Below are 15,822 nucleotides of genomic sequence, written 5' to 3'. Positions count from 1 at the left end.
GGGCCCAGCCGCTCCGCGGCATGTGGGTCACAAACCCGCGTCCCCTGCATCGGCAGGCGGACTCTCAACCACTGCGCCACCAGGGAAGCCCTTATCTTATCTTTGTAGTGAGTATTGAAATAAAAAATTGTGAGTTCTAAAATTTTGTTCTCCTTTTTCTACATTGTTTTGGCTAATCTGGGTCTCACGTGTTTCCATATGAATTTTAAACTTGTCAATTTCTGCAAAAAAAAAAAGTCAGCTAAGATTTTGATAGGGACTGCGTTGAATCTGTAGGTCAGTCTGGGGAGTACTGCTGTCTTCACTATGTTAAGTCCTCTCATTCATGCACGTGGGATATTTTTGCGTTTATCTAGTTAGTGCTTCTTCAACTTATTTCAACAATATTCGGTACTTTGCAGTGTGTACATCTTACACTTTCTTTGCTGTTAAATTTGTTCAGGTTTTTTGGGGGGAGCTGTTATAAATGGATTGTTTTTCTTTGTTTTATTTTCAGCTTGCTTGTTGCTAGTGTATAGAAATACAGTTGTTTTGTGTGTTAATTTTGTATCCTGCAAACTTGCCAAACCTGTTATTAGTTCTAATAGTGTTTGTAGTGGCTTCTTTGGGATTTTCTATACACAAGATCATGCCATCTGTAAACAGAGAGAGTTTTACGTTTACATTTACCTGTTTATTTATCCTCTTGGTCCGTTCATTCATTCTTGCATATCTGCACTTCCACCTGAGAGTATCCCCTTTAGTATTTACTGTAGAGCATGTGTCTGGGACTAAATCTCTCGGATTTTGATCGTCTGAGAATATCTTCACTTGGCCTTCATTTCTGAAGAACATTTCGACTGGATAAAGAATTTTAGTTTGCAGTATTTCCCCACCCTTTAAAGACGTCGTTCCGTTGTCTTTGGCCTCCGTCGTTTCAGTTGAGGAATCGTGTGCCTGTTTTATTATTTTCCCCTGAAAAAAACATGGTTTTCTTTCTCGCTGCTTTTAAGATTTCTCTTTATCTTTAATACAGCAGAGCTATGCTGCACAATGGTTTTCCTAGTTTTTAAATCCTGTTTGGAGCTCACTGAGCTTTTTGAACCTTTGAACTGATTTATTTCGTCAGATTTGGAAATTCTTGAACATTCTTGTTCAAAGATTGCTTCTTTCCTGCTCTCTCCTGGTTCTCAGATTACAGTCTGTTGGGCCTTTGACCATGACCCCATCCTTCTTGTACCCTGCTCTGTTCTTGCCATTCTTTTTGCTCTGAACTTCACTTTTTCTACCGGTCTCTCCTTAAGTTCAGCAATCCTGTCTTCTGTTGAGTCTAGTTGACTATTAAACACATCCAATGAGTTCTTAATTTCATATGCTGTGTTTGGCTATTTTATTTCTTATTTTTGGCTGCACCACGCGGCATGTGGGATCTTATTAGTTCCCCAAACAAGGACCGAGCTAGCACCCCCTGCAGCGGAAGCGTGGAGTCTTAACCCCCGGACCGCCAGGGCAGCCTCTGCTTTGCTATCTTGGCACGTGCATTTGATCCTTTCCACAGATTCTAATTCTCTCTCAAAGCAGTCCAGTTGTTCATCAGACCACTCTGTCCATTCTTTACCCTTTTTTTCTCTTTTAGCTTAATAGCCACCATTACTTTGCGCCTTTTCTGCTAAGAGCTCCACTGTGGGGTTCGCCTCTGGGTCTCTGTTGGCTCTGTCACCCTCCTGTGCAGTGCTGAGCTTTGCTCTGGCAGGTGGTCCAGTTACTGGCAGGTCACCTTGCTGGGCCTGAGCTTGGTTTCAGGTGTCAGCTCTGCACTCATCCCGCAGGTGCAGAGTCCTCACCCCTGTGCTATCGCCCAGGAGGCTCAGCTGGGAAGCCAGAGGGGCCGATAGGCTCCCTCCTCCCTGTGTGGCTGGACCTCCAGCACTGTGCTTCCTGAGTCTCTGTTAGCCATCAGCCTGCAGCAGCCGCCTCTGGGCGTGAACGAGTCAGCAGCTCCAAGAACCCCCGGATCTCCTCACAGACCTGTGTCTCCATCCTCTCCACATAGCACCCCTCAAGCCCAAGGCCCCTTAGCAGCCCCGGATTCTGACCTCCCTCTGGGCTCTGTGGCCCTGCCCTGCATTAGGGAGAGAGATGAAGCGAATGCTTCCCTTCTCTCGAGGGCCTTAGCCCGGCATCCACGGCTTCCTATGCTTTGCCCAGCTTTTACAGTCTCTATGGCAGGGAGCTAAGGCTGATGTGACTCAGAGTCCTTCAAGACCCACATAGACTCCTGAGGAGTTTGGGGCTCACTCTGCAGGGATGGGGGCCACAGAGGAGCCAGAGGGCAAGCCCCAGCCCCTCTCCAGGGCTCAGCTTTCCCCCGTGGTCCAATGCAGGGCTGTCCCGAAAGCTCTCCTGAGCCCTCCCACCCCAGCAAGGACCAGGGAGGGCCTGGGAAGGAGACACAGAGGAGCAGGCCAAGCGGCCGGTGCCCAGATCCTACTGCCCACCGGGAGCCTGGGCGTCCCGTACCTGTGGGCCAGGTACGTCAGGTAGCTGGGGAGCCCCAGGCTCAGCGTTCGTTCAGTGACCTTGCCCCACGAGACCTGAGGGCATGGTGTCCCGAGACTTGGAACAAATCAAGCCCCAAAGTCCTGCTGGGGGCCCCACCCTTCAGTGAGCACCCCATGGAACCATTAACCACAGGCCAGTATAATACCCACCCATCGCAGGAGGCCAAAGCCCTCAGGCCACCTGAAAACTCAGAAGCCACCTTCCGTTCATCTGTCCCACCTCCAACGTTAGAGCTTTTGTCAAGGGGTGACATTTGTAATCATAACCGTGTTTTTATAGAATTTAACAGCTGAAGAAGTCCTTTCACATGCAGCATGTCGGTTATAACGGTTGGCATCACTTAGATCCCCTCGGTCTCCTGCACCCTCCACCCTCCTTTCCTACCGGCTTCCTCTGTTCCCCAGGGACAGGCTCTGCCATCAGAGGAACCGATCCTGAATTTTATGTTAATCACATTCTTGTGTTGTGGGTTTTTTAAAATCATTTTTGCCCCCATTTCACGTCATCAAACAACACAGCTTGGTTTTGTCTCTTTGAACTTGACGGAAGGTCTCAGTGTCACTCCTCCTGAGGTAGTGTTCGCGAGGCCCGCCTGCGTCGCTGGCCACTGTCCTTGCTGTGGAGAAGCCACTGTCTTCCTCTCTGTCCTTGTGTGGACAGACATTTGACTTCTTCCCAGTTTGGGGTGATTATGAAGACGGGCTGCTGTGCACCTGTGCCGTGCCCTCACGGGGCTGTCTCTTAAGGGTAGGGTCGCTGGCGGGGTGCAGGGCCACACCAGTCCCCAGGCACGTTGCACCGCCGACAGCGGGAACTCCTCTCAACACTTGGTGGTGTCGGTTCTTACAACCCGGTGGGTGTACAGTGGTGTCTCGCTGCAGTTTTAATTCACCTTTTCCCTGATTCCTAAAGAGATGGAGCATTTTTTGCATGTTTATGGGCTCTTTGTGTTTCCAGTACTGCGAACGGTCTTTTCGTGTCTTTTGCACCTTTTGCGCTCAGGCCGTCCATCGATAGCAATGCTGGGCGCATTTTCTCATCAGTGCTGGTGCTTGTATCCTGGACGTTTCCTCGTTGTCGCTTCCATGCGTGGCAAACCCCTTCCGCTGTCGGCCTGGCTGTCCCAGCATCACGGTGTCCTGGTTGGTTTTGACCACACGGCTTTCCCTCCACCTTGTGTTCTGTTTCCTGTCCCTCAGGCATGAAGTGAGCCCCTGCCGCCCTTGCTGCCCGCTCTCCCCGGCCCACAGCCGGCTGCGCTCCCTTCCAGAGCTGCCTTAAGAGTTGGCAGACATACACACCGTGGGATTGGGGCCAAGACCCCTCCCTTTCCAGGTTCAGATCCACTTGACAGCCTGGTGCGGGGAGGGGCTGCAAAGCTGCCCTGTGCGATGGAAACGGTGTGGCTCACAGGTGCGGTCACGTGACTTTGCCAAACCTTCTTCCAGAACTGGGCTGCATCCTCCTTGGGCGCGGGGACCACGCTGCCCGAAGCCACACGCTGCCCAAAGGGCCCTCAGCCTTCAGTCCAGATGGCGGCCCTCAGCTTTCAGCACACGTCACAGCCAGCTGGGGCCGCCCATGCCTGTCCCCTGGGCTTCTGGCCTTTCGGGGACCCCGATGGCTGTGATATGGTAGCGAGGACTGAGAGCCACTGAAGAGGACAGTTTGGGAAAGCAGGTGCACTCAGCAGAGACGCCAGTCCCTGGGACAGAGACGCCGGGCCCCGAGCAGAGAGGCTGGGCCCTGGAGCTGAAAGTCCCCGGCTCCGGCTCCAGGAAAGCCTGGCACGCGCCTGCACACAGACACACGGCCAGGCCCGCCCGTGTGTGCATACCTCTGTTGTACGTGCATAACATACACAGATGCCCAGTGGCTTGTTGAAGGCGCAGACGGGCGTTCGTTATCCGCAGAGTTTCTTGCCCATGGACGTCAGGACAGCCAGGTGGCGGCCTCGCGGGGACTGTCGCTGTTTGGATGGCCTCCAAACAGGAGCGGCCCCCCGTGCCGGCTTCCACAGGTCCACAGAAGCAAGTTGCCTTCTATCAAATAGGTTTAAAAGAGCGCTGGTGAGCTGTTACCACGTTACCTACGGAAATGCCCCTTTCCCTTAGAGTGTGAACGCACACACACACACACTCAGGGGCACACACGCGTGCATAAAGACGACCGCACATGCCACACACGCACACGTGTACACGCATGCGTGCACCCCAGGCGCTCACGGAGCCCCCCGTCCCGGCAGCGTGACGTCCAGGACGAGGACAGCGTGGTGCACTACCACCTCTTCAGCGCCCCTTGGGCTGTGCTCCGCTATTACGCGGAGGACCTGTATCTGAAGCTGCCCCTGCAGGTACCCAGGGCACGTCGGGGACAGAGAGGGCCTGGAGGCCCCCCACAGCCAGGATCGCTCATGACGGCACTCCAGTTCCCGGGGGCAGCCACCAGTGCTGACGATCCTGGGGGCTCCCCACTCCGTGTCCCCGAGGGTCCCTGCCAACACCCCCACCCCACCCCCGCCAGTTCCACGGTGCTCCTAGAAGCCTTGTGGCCAAGTCGGGTGAGGGGTGGTGCCCCCATGGTGGGCTCAGGGGAGGGGCGGGCAGTGCGTACAGCAGCCAAGGCTCTAAGCAGGCCACCTGGGCCCCCCTCCAGGCCTGGACCCTCTCCAGGCCTCCTGCTGAGGGCCAGCCCTCCAGGCAGGGGCACAGGGTGGAGGGGCAGTGGCTCCCAGGTGACCTCAGGTTGACAGGCCTAGGGGCTGCTCTACTGCCCAGTCTGTGGGCTGCCTGGGACCGTCATGGCGTGCGGATGGAAAAAGAGACGTGCCCCCACCCTCTCGTCCTTCTTGCCGTGAGGGGCTCTGGGCCTCAAACTGACCAGCAGAGCAGCCCTGGAGCCTGAGGCCCGGAGAGGGAAAGGGGCTCGCCTGGCGTTTCTGCAGGGCCCACAGCAGAGCCGGGGAGGGCGGGAGCCAGGGTGCCCACACCCCACCGCCTGGTGTCTGCGTCCCCTCAGGACGGGGAGGGGCAACTGACGATTCCTTCCAGGAGCTGCCCAACCAGGCCTCCAACTGGGCAGCCAGCCTGCTGGAGTGGCTGGGGTTCCCCAACATCCTGCTGGAGGACGTGCCCAACGTGCCCCACAAGTCTTACTCCTGCCAGTTCAAAGTGAGCAATCTGTCCAGGTAAGATGGCCCCACCACTCCGCCAGACAGCCTCACACAGGGCCCTGGGATGGATGAAAGAATCAACGGATGAGTGAACCAAAACCTGCTGCTCTTCCCCTAAACTCTCTCCTTCCCAGAGCTTTTCAACCAGGGCCTGCGAATCTCAGGTAGGTGAGCTTTCGTGCACGCCGCGTGTATCAGTCAGATAGGCAGGTTGTGCTGCGGAACGAGCATCCCCCAAACCTCAGTGGCTGGACGTGAAGGTTCACTTCCTGCTCAGCGCCATGTCCGTGGTGGGTGGGCAGGGTGTCCTGAGGCCCGGGTGGGTGCAGGCTCCATCTCACACAGAAAATGCAAGCGGTCAGTCCACACTGGCTCCTGGATCCCTTCTCCCATTCACATTTTACTGCCCAAAGCAGGTCACACAGCCACACACCCAGCAGGCAGGTTAGGGCAGCGTCCAGGCCTGGGGGGACCCGTGTGGGTGGCCAGCACCAGAAACCCCCATGCTGAGGACACCTCCTTCCCGGGCTGGTGGGAGGATTCAGCCTCACCCACACGTGTCCCTACACAGGGAATCCCCAAGGTTCTGGTGTCCCAGGGAGGGCCCTCTGGTCAACCACCTGTCCACACAGGCTACCACCAGACACTGCCCAGAGGCCTTTGGTCCTGAGTTCGGAACTTCAGGGGATGCAGATGTCTGTGGGCTCCTTTGCCCAAGTGCAGTCCACTCTCCCCTACCCTGGGGGGATTTCTGTGATGTCCTGCCATTCCCTCAGGAAAGGAAAAGGCCCAAACGGGAGCTGCCCATGCCGCCCGGTGGCAGTGGTCGCTCTCTGAGGCCTGGCTGAGGCGCAGGCACCTGAGTTCTGACTCTGAGCCCACAGGTACCTCGGGAGTGAGAACCAGGCCACCTTCTTGCCCATCACCTACAGGCACCGGATTGTGAGTGGGGTCCTGACCCAGCTCTGAGAGGCCTGCGGCCCCAGACCTCCCAGCCCCCAGTGGGCAGCTGAGGCCTCTGCGGGCACAGGAAGGTTCGCCTTTGTCCTGACCAGAGGGATGAGGTCCCGGGGCTGGGGGCCCCCGGGGGGGTGAGGGGATGGATGCTTGGAGGCTGCCCCCACCTCACTGCATAAGGGGAGCACAGCTGGGGCCCCGAATGGGTATCACCTTCAAGAACCTGTGGGACTTGCCAAGACCACGGGGACTGGGGAGGTGTGAGTCCAGTTGGTCAGTGAGGACGGGAACCACGGGCAGAGCCGACCAGAGGCTGAGCGTCCTCGAGAAGCATGGGCAGTGCCTGGCCTATGGTGAGGGAGGGCCTGGGACAGGTCTGCCCAGGAGAACCGGCTGGTGACAACTGAAGGGCACAGGCCACGTGGGCTGCCCAGCAGGGGCTGGGCCGCCCCCGACACAGGCCTCCAGGTGGAGGCTGACTCCTGCCCAGAGTGAGGATCCAGGGCGGGCTGCGCTTAGCTAGGGCATGGGTTCAAATCCAGACTCAACTCCCATGAGCCGAGCATCCCAGCCAAGGTCTCCCATCTACCAAGCGTGAGAACGATCACCACCCTTGGGGGTTGTGTGAGCCGGTGACATGAGGAAGAGCTGGGTGTACCCTTGCCATTGTCGCCAGGAGCCTCGGGAGGCTGTCTGTGGGCTCAGCCCCAAGACGGGAGGGCCCGGGTGTCCCCGCCCCCCCGTCACATGACAGGTGACCAGTTCCATCCCTGCCACCCCCAGCTGTTCGAGGTCCTGGCCAAGACCCCGTACGGCCACGAGAGGAAGCGCCTGTTTGGGATCGACCAGCTGCTGGGGGAGGGGGTCTTCAGCGTAGCCTTCCCCCAGCACGACGTGATTCCAGGGGCTGGAGGGGCGGGGCAGGGTGGTCGGGCTGCCGCCGGAGGGTGAGTTTCTGGATGAGGGGGACCCCAGGTCCTGCCCGGGGATGCGGGGCAGCAGCACACCAGGCCCCGCTGCGGCCTGTCGTCTCCCCGAGCAGCTTCTCTCTCTCGGGGGGATGGGGAGGTCACCGAGCCCCTCACAGACCAGGGGAGGATGTGCTCACCACGCCAGCTGCCACCGTACCGGGCTCGGTCAGCCTCACCGTCACCCTTGACAAAATGCCCACTGCGTGGGTTAAGAGGCTGTTTACTCCCCATGAGGCCCCCAGAGCCGCACGAAGGGGCAGCGGGGCCTCAGGGCCCAGGTCAGTCCCGCACCCACTGCTGTGTGACTGGGGAACAGTCGGTCCCGGGCAGCCACCGAGGGGGTGAATGTGGACGCGCCCCGGGAAGTGCCTGGGCACTCAGGCTCCATCACGCTCCGCGGGCCTCGCCCTCCCTGCTGGCCAGGGCTGCACGGCACGGGGTCGGTAAAACCCTCACCCAGAGACGCGGAGCCCACTCTGGACCACAGTCACTGGCTCCTCCCAGGGCCACCCCTCCAGGCCCTTCCTCTGCCCTGGACTTGGACCCCGGGCTGAGGGGCTCAGCACAGATGTCCCCTCCTCAGAGAGGCCTTCCTGGACCCCCAGCCCCCAAAGGGACTCTTTTGCCCTTGAGCAGCAGCCCTGCATCCTGGGGTGTGTCTGCCGTGTGCCCATGCTGGGCCGGCGGCCACCTGTGGGTCTCGCCCTGCCCTGAGGCCCCCACACACCTAGACTGTGCCTGGCTGGGGTAGGGTGCCCAGACCAGCCTGGATCCTCCCTGCCCGACCGCTTCTCACCCCCAGGGCCCCTTGACGACACCCCCAGAGGGCCCACGGGCCCTGGGCCTCACCCGGAGGCAGGTCCGGCTCCAGCCCTGGGCCCACTGGCACAAGTGGCACACGTACCAGCTTCTGGACCACGTGCGCAGGTACCTCCGGGAGAAGGTGGCCTTCTACTTCGCCTGGCTCAGTGAATCTCGTGCCCACCGCCCCTCGGGGCCTCCTGGGCCCCTAGCTTGGTCTTCAGGGCAACAGTCTGCTAATAGGTGCCCCCAAGAAGGGAGCTGTGCCGGGGGCTCAGCCACCGGCCATGCTGACCCCTCCTAGGCCAGCGCTCCCTGGCCGAGCCCTGCCCCTGCCCCACCACCTGGCCCCATAAGGTAACCCAGCACTGGGACCGTTCTGGGGCACCCCCATGTGCTGGCCATGGACCGGGAACCCCCTTCTGCAGCCAGGGCCCCCTTTTGACTCCAGCCCTCAGTGTCCCTGGCCCACCAGACATGTCCCGGGGAGCCCTGGGCCACCCCAGGAACTCCCAACCCGGCAGAGGTCGCCCCTGCCCGGGGTCCAGGGAGAGCCGCCCTCTCACCTCCTCCAGGCAGGCTGGCACCCTGGGTATGGCTGTCCGCCCCGGACGGCCCCCCGTCCTCGCTTTCCTCACGGGCTCCCCACCCTGCCACCCAGCACAGTCTCGCCCCCCGCGCCCCCCGTCCTGCCCCAGAGAGCGATGCGCCTGCCCTCAATCGCGCATGCGCACGTCTGTCAAGATGGCGAGCAGTGCTGGGGTGCTGTGCAGGGCGGCGGTTCCTGCCCTTGTGGAGTGTACCGGCCTCGGGTGACACAAGGAGAGGCCACCCATAGCCTCTGGGGACCCGGATGCGGCGGGGGTGTGGCTGTGGCCAGGGCGTTGGCGCCCAAGGCACAGCCCACGTGTGAAGGACCTGAGGCTCCATCTCGGGGCAGGGAGGGCCGGGGCCCCAGGAGGGCAAGGCCAGACCACAGGGCCATGGGGGGCACGACAGGTGGGGTCCTCGTCTCGGTCCTGGACAGACTTGCATTTTACAGAGGTCACTCTGGCTCACGCAGGGCAGACAGGACACCATGCTGGGATGGATCTGGGCTTGACCCGTGAGAGGCAGACAGGGTGCACACTTGAGGGCTTGGGGGTACTGAGGGACCTGGCCACGGTGGGGTGGGGTGCAGAGCCGGAGGCATCCACAGTGACCCCCGGTCACCCAGGACTGGAGTCCAGTGGGTGATGTGCCTCTGAAGCAGGGGACACCCATCCTGGGCATGTTGGTTGGAGGTGAATGGGGCTCAGGAAAGGGATGTCCGGGAGGTGGGAGGCACAATGGGCTGGAGCCCTGGGGGCTCAGGTGCCGAGGTCAACGTGGGGGTGGTCCACAGTCCCGGGTGTGGCGAGGAGGGCAGAGCTGTGCCCAGAGCTGCCGGGGGGGTCCTCCCCGAGGACTGGTCCCCTCCCAGCTTCCTAGAAGGCCCCCACCCCTGCTGGCTGAATGTGGTCCCCAGAGGACGTGCGGCTATGTAGACCCCCACCTGGGGCTCAGCCCTGCGCTGGGTACCCAGGCCACCCACAGCCAACTCCCAGGGTTTCCCTGCCTGGGCCCTGACAGCTGACCCTGGCGTTCCCCTGCAGGGCTCTACACAGGCTGGCTGGTGCCAGTGGCGTGGGGCGGGCACACTGGTGTCCCTGGTGGGCTGTCTCATGGTGTCCTCAGACGCACCCACGTAGTGTCCTCTCCCCTCAGCTCCCAGGCCTGCCCCTTGCCTCCTGAGATGGGTGTGCAGTAAGAGGGACCCCCAGGTGCCAGGCCCTGTGCAGCGCTGGGGATAGAGGTGAGCACTGAGCACATCCCTGCCTTAAGGATGTCATGGAGGGTCCTGCCCGCGAGCTTGGCTAGAAGACTGGCAGGTGGACAGGGGTGCTCCCCAACTGACAGGTGGACAGGTGTGATCGCAGGTTGATTTTATTGGCACTCGCCCTTGTTTCGTACAATAGTGTAAACTTTTCTTACAATAGATAAATAACTGGGCTTGGGTTTTATCCTACTATAGAGCTGAAATTTCAAGAAGTTATCTCCAAAATTATCATTGCATACATTTTTAAAAGAAATGCTGGGCCTGGCAAAGACAGTGTGGGGAAGGAGGGGGCAAGGGGGCGGGGCTGGGGGGGGGCCGCCTGCCCAGCCCCCACAGCTGCCCTCCCCGCCCAGAAGGCAGGAGCTGTGCCCGCTCTGCCTGGACTCTGCCCCTTCTGGCTGCTCCCCCGCGCCTGTGCGCTGGTCCAGGTACGAGGGCAGGTGAGGGGAGGAAGGCAGACCCCTGGGTCCTGGCCCTGCCCCACCCATAAGCCCAGCTCGGTCCCCACCTAAGGCAGAGCCCTCTGTGAGTTACGTAACCCGGGTGGCAAGGTCCCCACTGGGCTGGGACTGCAACTGGCGCCCCCCTCACAGCACTCAGCAGGGTGCCTGCACCAGCAGACGTCCACCTGGAGCTTTTACTGTTATTGTTGTCAGTATGTATGGCTGGCCGAGAAGGTCAACTGGCGACCCCCAAGCAGGTAAGCCCTGAAGTTCTCAGGCACGGCCAGACTGAGCAGAATTCGAGAGGCCGGGGCGAGGGGCCCCTTGGGGTCCCTGAGCCCTCTGGGTCCCGTCAGCCCGCACACTTCCAGGGTGTGTCAGCTTTTCCATGGGAACGGCGGCCTCACCGGCATGCCATACTCACTGGGCCTTGAGCCCTGGTGCCCAGGATGGACCCACAGACAGAGACACCTTTGACACACTGCTGGGAACCCATCTGTACCAGTTTCCTAGGACTGCTGTGACAAATTACCACAAACGGGGGGTTTAAAACAACAAATTGCTTTTCTCCCAGTTTTGGAGGCCAGAGTCCAGTATGGGGGGTTGGCAGGGCTGGTTCCTTCTGGAGAATTGGCTCTGGGCCTCCGGCCTGGGTTCTGGGGGCCACCAGGAATCCTCCCGTCCACTGGCTGAGGCTGCATCTCTCCCATCTCTGCCTCCGTCTTCACGTGGCCTCTCCCTCTGTGCGTCGCTGTGTCTGTCTCCGCTTCTCTTACAGGGATTTGTCATTGGTTTTAGGCCGTCCCCCTAATCCAGGGTGCTCTCATTTGGAGATCCTTACCCTGACTACACATACAAAAGCCTTTTTTCCAAGTAAGGCTATATTCTGAGGTTCCAGGTGGACATATCTTATGGGGGCCACAGTTCCATCCACTACAGTCCACCCTCTGGCCCCCCAAATTTTATGTCCATCCCATGTGCAAAATACATTCACCCCCAACCCAGTGTCCCTGGAGTCTCACCCACTGCAGCATCAACTCTAAGTCCAAAATCTCATCTAAATATCAACAATGCAAAAAGTCCCCGATCTCAGAAAGTGGAAGCTGGTTTGTGCAGGATGAAGAATCACTGTAGGGTGGGTTCCCCCAGAGCGGACGCCCAGGCAAAGACCCGGATTCAAGTAACGGGTGTGGGTGTCACCCTGGGAAGCGTGCAAGGGGCAGGGGCAGTGCAGAAGGTGGTGTACCCACGAGTACTTGAGGTGGGGGCGTCACCACTGTGGGCTTGTGAGCTCAACCCTGCCCCACGCCCTCTGAGACATTGTAGAAAATCCCTCAAAATGTGCCTGTGGTTCCTTACTGGCTGAGGGCCAAGCACACCCCGAAGCAGCACGAGTGGGTGTTTTGAACAGTCCACAGGTGGCCTCTAGGCTGGGCCAAGGGGACCCGGGTGGGAGTCCAACAGCTCCTGTGGAGCACCTCACCTGAAAGACCCTCTTCTCCCTGATGGAGAACAGCAACTTCCCATGGGTCTGGGCTGTGACCCAACCCGACAGCTGCCTGCAAAGTGACTGACCCCCAAGGGACACTCCATTTTCGCACGAGAGGGGAGGGGCTTTCCAGGGACAGGGCAGATGGGACCACAACTCGGGGCATGACTGCACATGACATATAGCAGTCAGGCAGCTTTGTTACCAGTTATCAGTGGGAAAAGTTCCCAACTCAAAATGGTTTCAACAAAAAATGGAGTTTCACTGGCTCCTCTGTTGAAAATACAGGACTCTGTGAACTCAGGTATGGCTGGATCCAGGTGTTTAAACAATGTTGCACTGCTTTCCCAAGCATTGGCTGTGTCCTCAGGCAGGCTCTCCTCACCTGGTAGGGAAGACATTCTGCAGTGTGGGCTGACATCCCAAGAGCACAGGACGACACCCTCTAGCTTAGTAGCCAGTGCAAGGCATGCTGTCCCACAAGCTCCCCATAAAAGCCCCAGGCCCACCTCTCACTGGCTTGATCAGGTCACTGATTGGTGAGGCCTGCCTGAATCCTGGGTCCTCCCTGGAGCCACAGGCTAGGGTCAACCCCATGTGGGTTCCCAAAAGAGCCCAGGGTTGCTGTACGGCCGTGCTTCTCGTGTTCCCGTGACAGTCCGCCCGTGGGACCTGGGGAAGACTGTGGGGGCTTGAATGAGGTCAGGAAGGGGGAGGGAGGGAAGGAGGGTCTCTGCAGTCCTCAAGGTGCCCCTGGCATGTCTGAAAGGGAGATGAGGGCATGGCAGGGGCCACCTTCGAGGCATAGAGAAGGATAGGCAGCCATGAGGCTGGTCCCTCCCACAAGCTAATCTGGAGCCCTGATGCTGTAGTGTGCGGCCGGAGGCTGCCTCAGTGAGTTGGCACAGGAGCTCCTGGTCATCACGGTGGGCAAGCAGATCATTTGCAACGTGCAGGAGATTCTTGTCCCGCGAGTCACCCACCCCAACCCGTCCCTGGGAAGCATCCAGGGACCGTGGGACCCGGAAGTGTCTGAGGCCGCAGCCCCCAGTCCAGCCCCAGCTGGGAGAAGAGGTTGGGGGGAAGGCAGGCCCGGCCCCTCCTGGACCCCAGTGACTCCAGTGCTGTGTGGGGGGAGGGTCGGCCCCAGCCACCTGCCCCACAGGCTCTCTGCCACCTCCACCCCATGTAGTTGTGGCAGGTGCTTGAGTTCTTTTGCCCAGGGGCCAGCTTTGGAGGGGAGGAGGCCTGGGTGCCCGGGCCCTGCCCCATCCATGCCGGTCCATCCTGTCTGCAGCCCACTGTGGCTGGGCCGGGGCATTCTTAACGGGGACACTGGGGTCCCACCTCCCCAGTGCCACCCACTGGCAGCACTGGCACCCCTCCCATGCCAGAGCCCTTGCAATGGCCTGTCCAGGCATGGCCTCTTATCTGGCCCGAGGCTGGACTCAACCTGGACGCCCTCCAGCATCCCCACACACCCGATCTCCCTGTGATGGCCGCTCCCTGGCAACTCCCCGGGGCAACCGAAACCGTGGCTTCAGACCTTGGCCAAGCCACGTGCCCTCTGTGGGCGTGGCCCTGACTCTCAGGGCAGGTGGTGCCAGGAAGCTGAATTCAAGATTACAACAGGCAGGTGTAGCTGGGCTAGTGAGCAACACACACGCACACACACATGCCCCACTGTCCTCATCCGCTCCCTCCCAGCCCTGACACAGCTCCGCGGAGGAATCAATGCCCCTAGATCTCCTACAAGTGATGCTGACTTCCTGAGGGCTCTGCTGGGGAGCTTGGCACGCCCTCGCCCCCACCCCTGCTGCCGTAGGAGCAGAAGGCCTCACCCTCGCACTGCCCACCCTGTGGCCCCAGACCCTCCTCCCCCTGCTGCCCTTTGCTTGCAGAGCGACCAGGACCTGGCTTGGGAGGACGGGGCCATCGTCCTGGGGGTTTCTGTCTCCAGGGAGCTACAGGGCTGGTGGCAGAGGTCCCGGCTCTGCTCCAAGGAGAGGAAGGCAGGGCTGGCCAGGTGCCCTGGGAGGCAGGCAGACTACGAGCTTCTGCCCTTCCAAGGCCCCTTTTTGACGGACACCTTGAGATGGGTAGGAGCCATGGCGGTGGCCGCAGCCACTGTGCGCGGGGAGGGGCAGCCGCACTACTGAGGGGGCTTCCAGCCTCAGCATTCCTGTCTACATCTGCCTTGAAACATGATGTAGGGGTCCCTGATGGAGCCAGGCCTGCAAAGATCAGGAATTGTGGCGGCCAGAGTGGGGAGCGCCCAGGAAAGCCTGGCTGAGGACAGCAGTGGCAGCATCCTGGGCACTGGGGTTTGGAAGAGGACCTGGGCAGTTGATGGGGCTCTCTTGGAGCGGCCTTAATCTCCCCCCCCCCACCGCGGAAAGCCTGGGCCAGAGCCCCCCGTAGGAAATGAGAAGTGGGGTACTCAGGAGAGTCAGCCCTGGGGGTGAGGGCAAAGGCCCCCTGAGAGGTAAGGTTACACCTCTGGGGAGTTGATTTTCTCCAGACATTTTCTCAATGCCCGCACTCTCTGCTGGACCCTCCAGTGCCCTTGCCAGGTGGAGGCCTATGCCTGGGGCTCATTCCCTGCATGAGGTGACTGCAGTTTTTGAGGCCAGAGTCCGCATCTAATGCGGGCACTGGTCCCTGCAGCCAGGCCCTTCTCTTTGATAACAGGGGAGAGAATCATGGCACAATCTGAAGTGCTGCATCTGAGCCAACACATTGCTGTGAGCTCCCCGGCAGCCAAAGCAAAAGGGGTGGCAGTAGTGGCATCGTTCTGTGGGTAAAAGGGAGCAGAAGGCTCACAAGGGAGAGACATGGTTTTTCATGATAATGTGAGCCGGCTGACCTTGTGTCTCTACTCCACTGGACAAAAGGCAATGGGACCCCATGCTCTCCTTAGGAATTATACCTAAGAGCCAGGAACCCCTTTCAAGGAGCCCCTTCCTAGAACCAGCCCTAGAATCAGAGGCAGATTCTACTCCAATCCTGCCAGGGTGAGCCAAGCAGTGGGGAGGACTGTTAAGAGTCCCTGACCTCGGGGAGATGGGGTGGCCCATGACCAGCCAGAAACGCATCCAACTCTCTGAGAGCAGTCCGGGGAGGCTTCCTGAAGGAAGGAGCCCTGCAGCCGAGCCTGCGGGATGAGTACCAGCAGGAGGAGCAGGAAAGGCCAGAGGCCGGGTCTGCTGTGCACAAGCAGGGGCTTCCCCTGAAGGGCGCAAGTGAAGGGTTTACGGTGGGCAGTGTCGGCCATCGGTCGCAGGCACGCGTGGCCCTTACCACCAGCTGCAACCGGGCGGGCAGGAGTCAGGGTACGCGGGCCGTGGCTACCGGAGGGCCTGGCGGCGACCACCGACCCCCGCAGTGCTGCAGTCCGGCTTCATCACCGTCTTCGTGGCCGCCTGCCTCCTCGCGCCGCTCTTCGCCCTGCTCAACAACCGGGTGGAGATCCGCCTGCACGCGCGCAAGTTCGTCCGCGAGCGCCGGCGCCCCGTGGCCGAGCGCCCGCAAGGCATCGCCATCTGCTTCCACATCCCGGCGGGCATCACCCGCCTGGCGCTCACCAGCAG

At 60.0% G+C, this 15,822-nt stretch overlaps 1 protein-coding gene across 1 annotated transcript in view; it reads left to right on the top strand.

The window, feature by feature from the left end:
• Nucleotides 1-15,822, top strand: part of ANO7 (anoctamin 7) — a 23,282-nt gene that overhangs the window by 4,735 nt on the left and 2,725 nt on the right. Inside the window, 16 exon segments of the mRNA XM_024760310.1 lie at nt 3,288-3,394; nt 3,544-3,595; nt 3,990-4,175; nt 4,787-4,894; nt 5,592-5,728; nt 6,598-6,655; nt 7,454-7,564; nt 8,444-8,609; nt 10,077-10,108; nt 10,110-10,168; nt 10,654-10,684; nt 10,687-10,740; nt 13,105-13,206; nt 14,197-14,304; nt 14,307-14,331; nt 15,618-15,808. Coding sequence (XP_024616078.1) covers nt 3,288-3,394; nt 3,544-3,595; nt 3,990-4,175; nt 4,787-4,894; nt 5,592-5,728; nt 6,598-6,655; nt 7,454-7,564; nt 8,444-8,609; nt 10,077-10,108; nt 10,110-10,168; nt 10,654-10,684; nt 10,687-10,740; nt 13,105-13,206; nt 14,197-14,304; nt 14,307-14,331; nt 15,618-15,808 — 1,527 coding nt within the window.

Source organism: Neophocaena asiaeorientalis, unplaced genomic scaffold, assembly GCF_003031525.2.
Source record: "Neophocaena asiaeorientalis asiaeorientalis breed wild unplaced genomic scaffold, Neophocaena_asiaeorientalis_V1.1 scaffold185, whole genome shotgun sequence".
In the NCBI taxonomy this organism is placed as follows: domain Eukaryota; kingdom Metazoa; phylum Chordata; class Mammalia; order Artiodactyla; family Phocoenidae; genus Neophocaena; species Neophocaena asiaeorientalis.
This window is presented reverse-complemented; position numbering and strand designations above follow the sequence as displayed.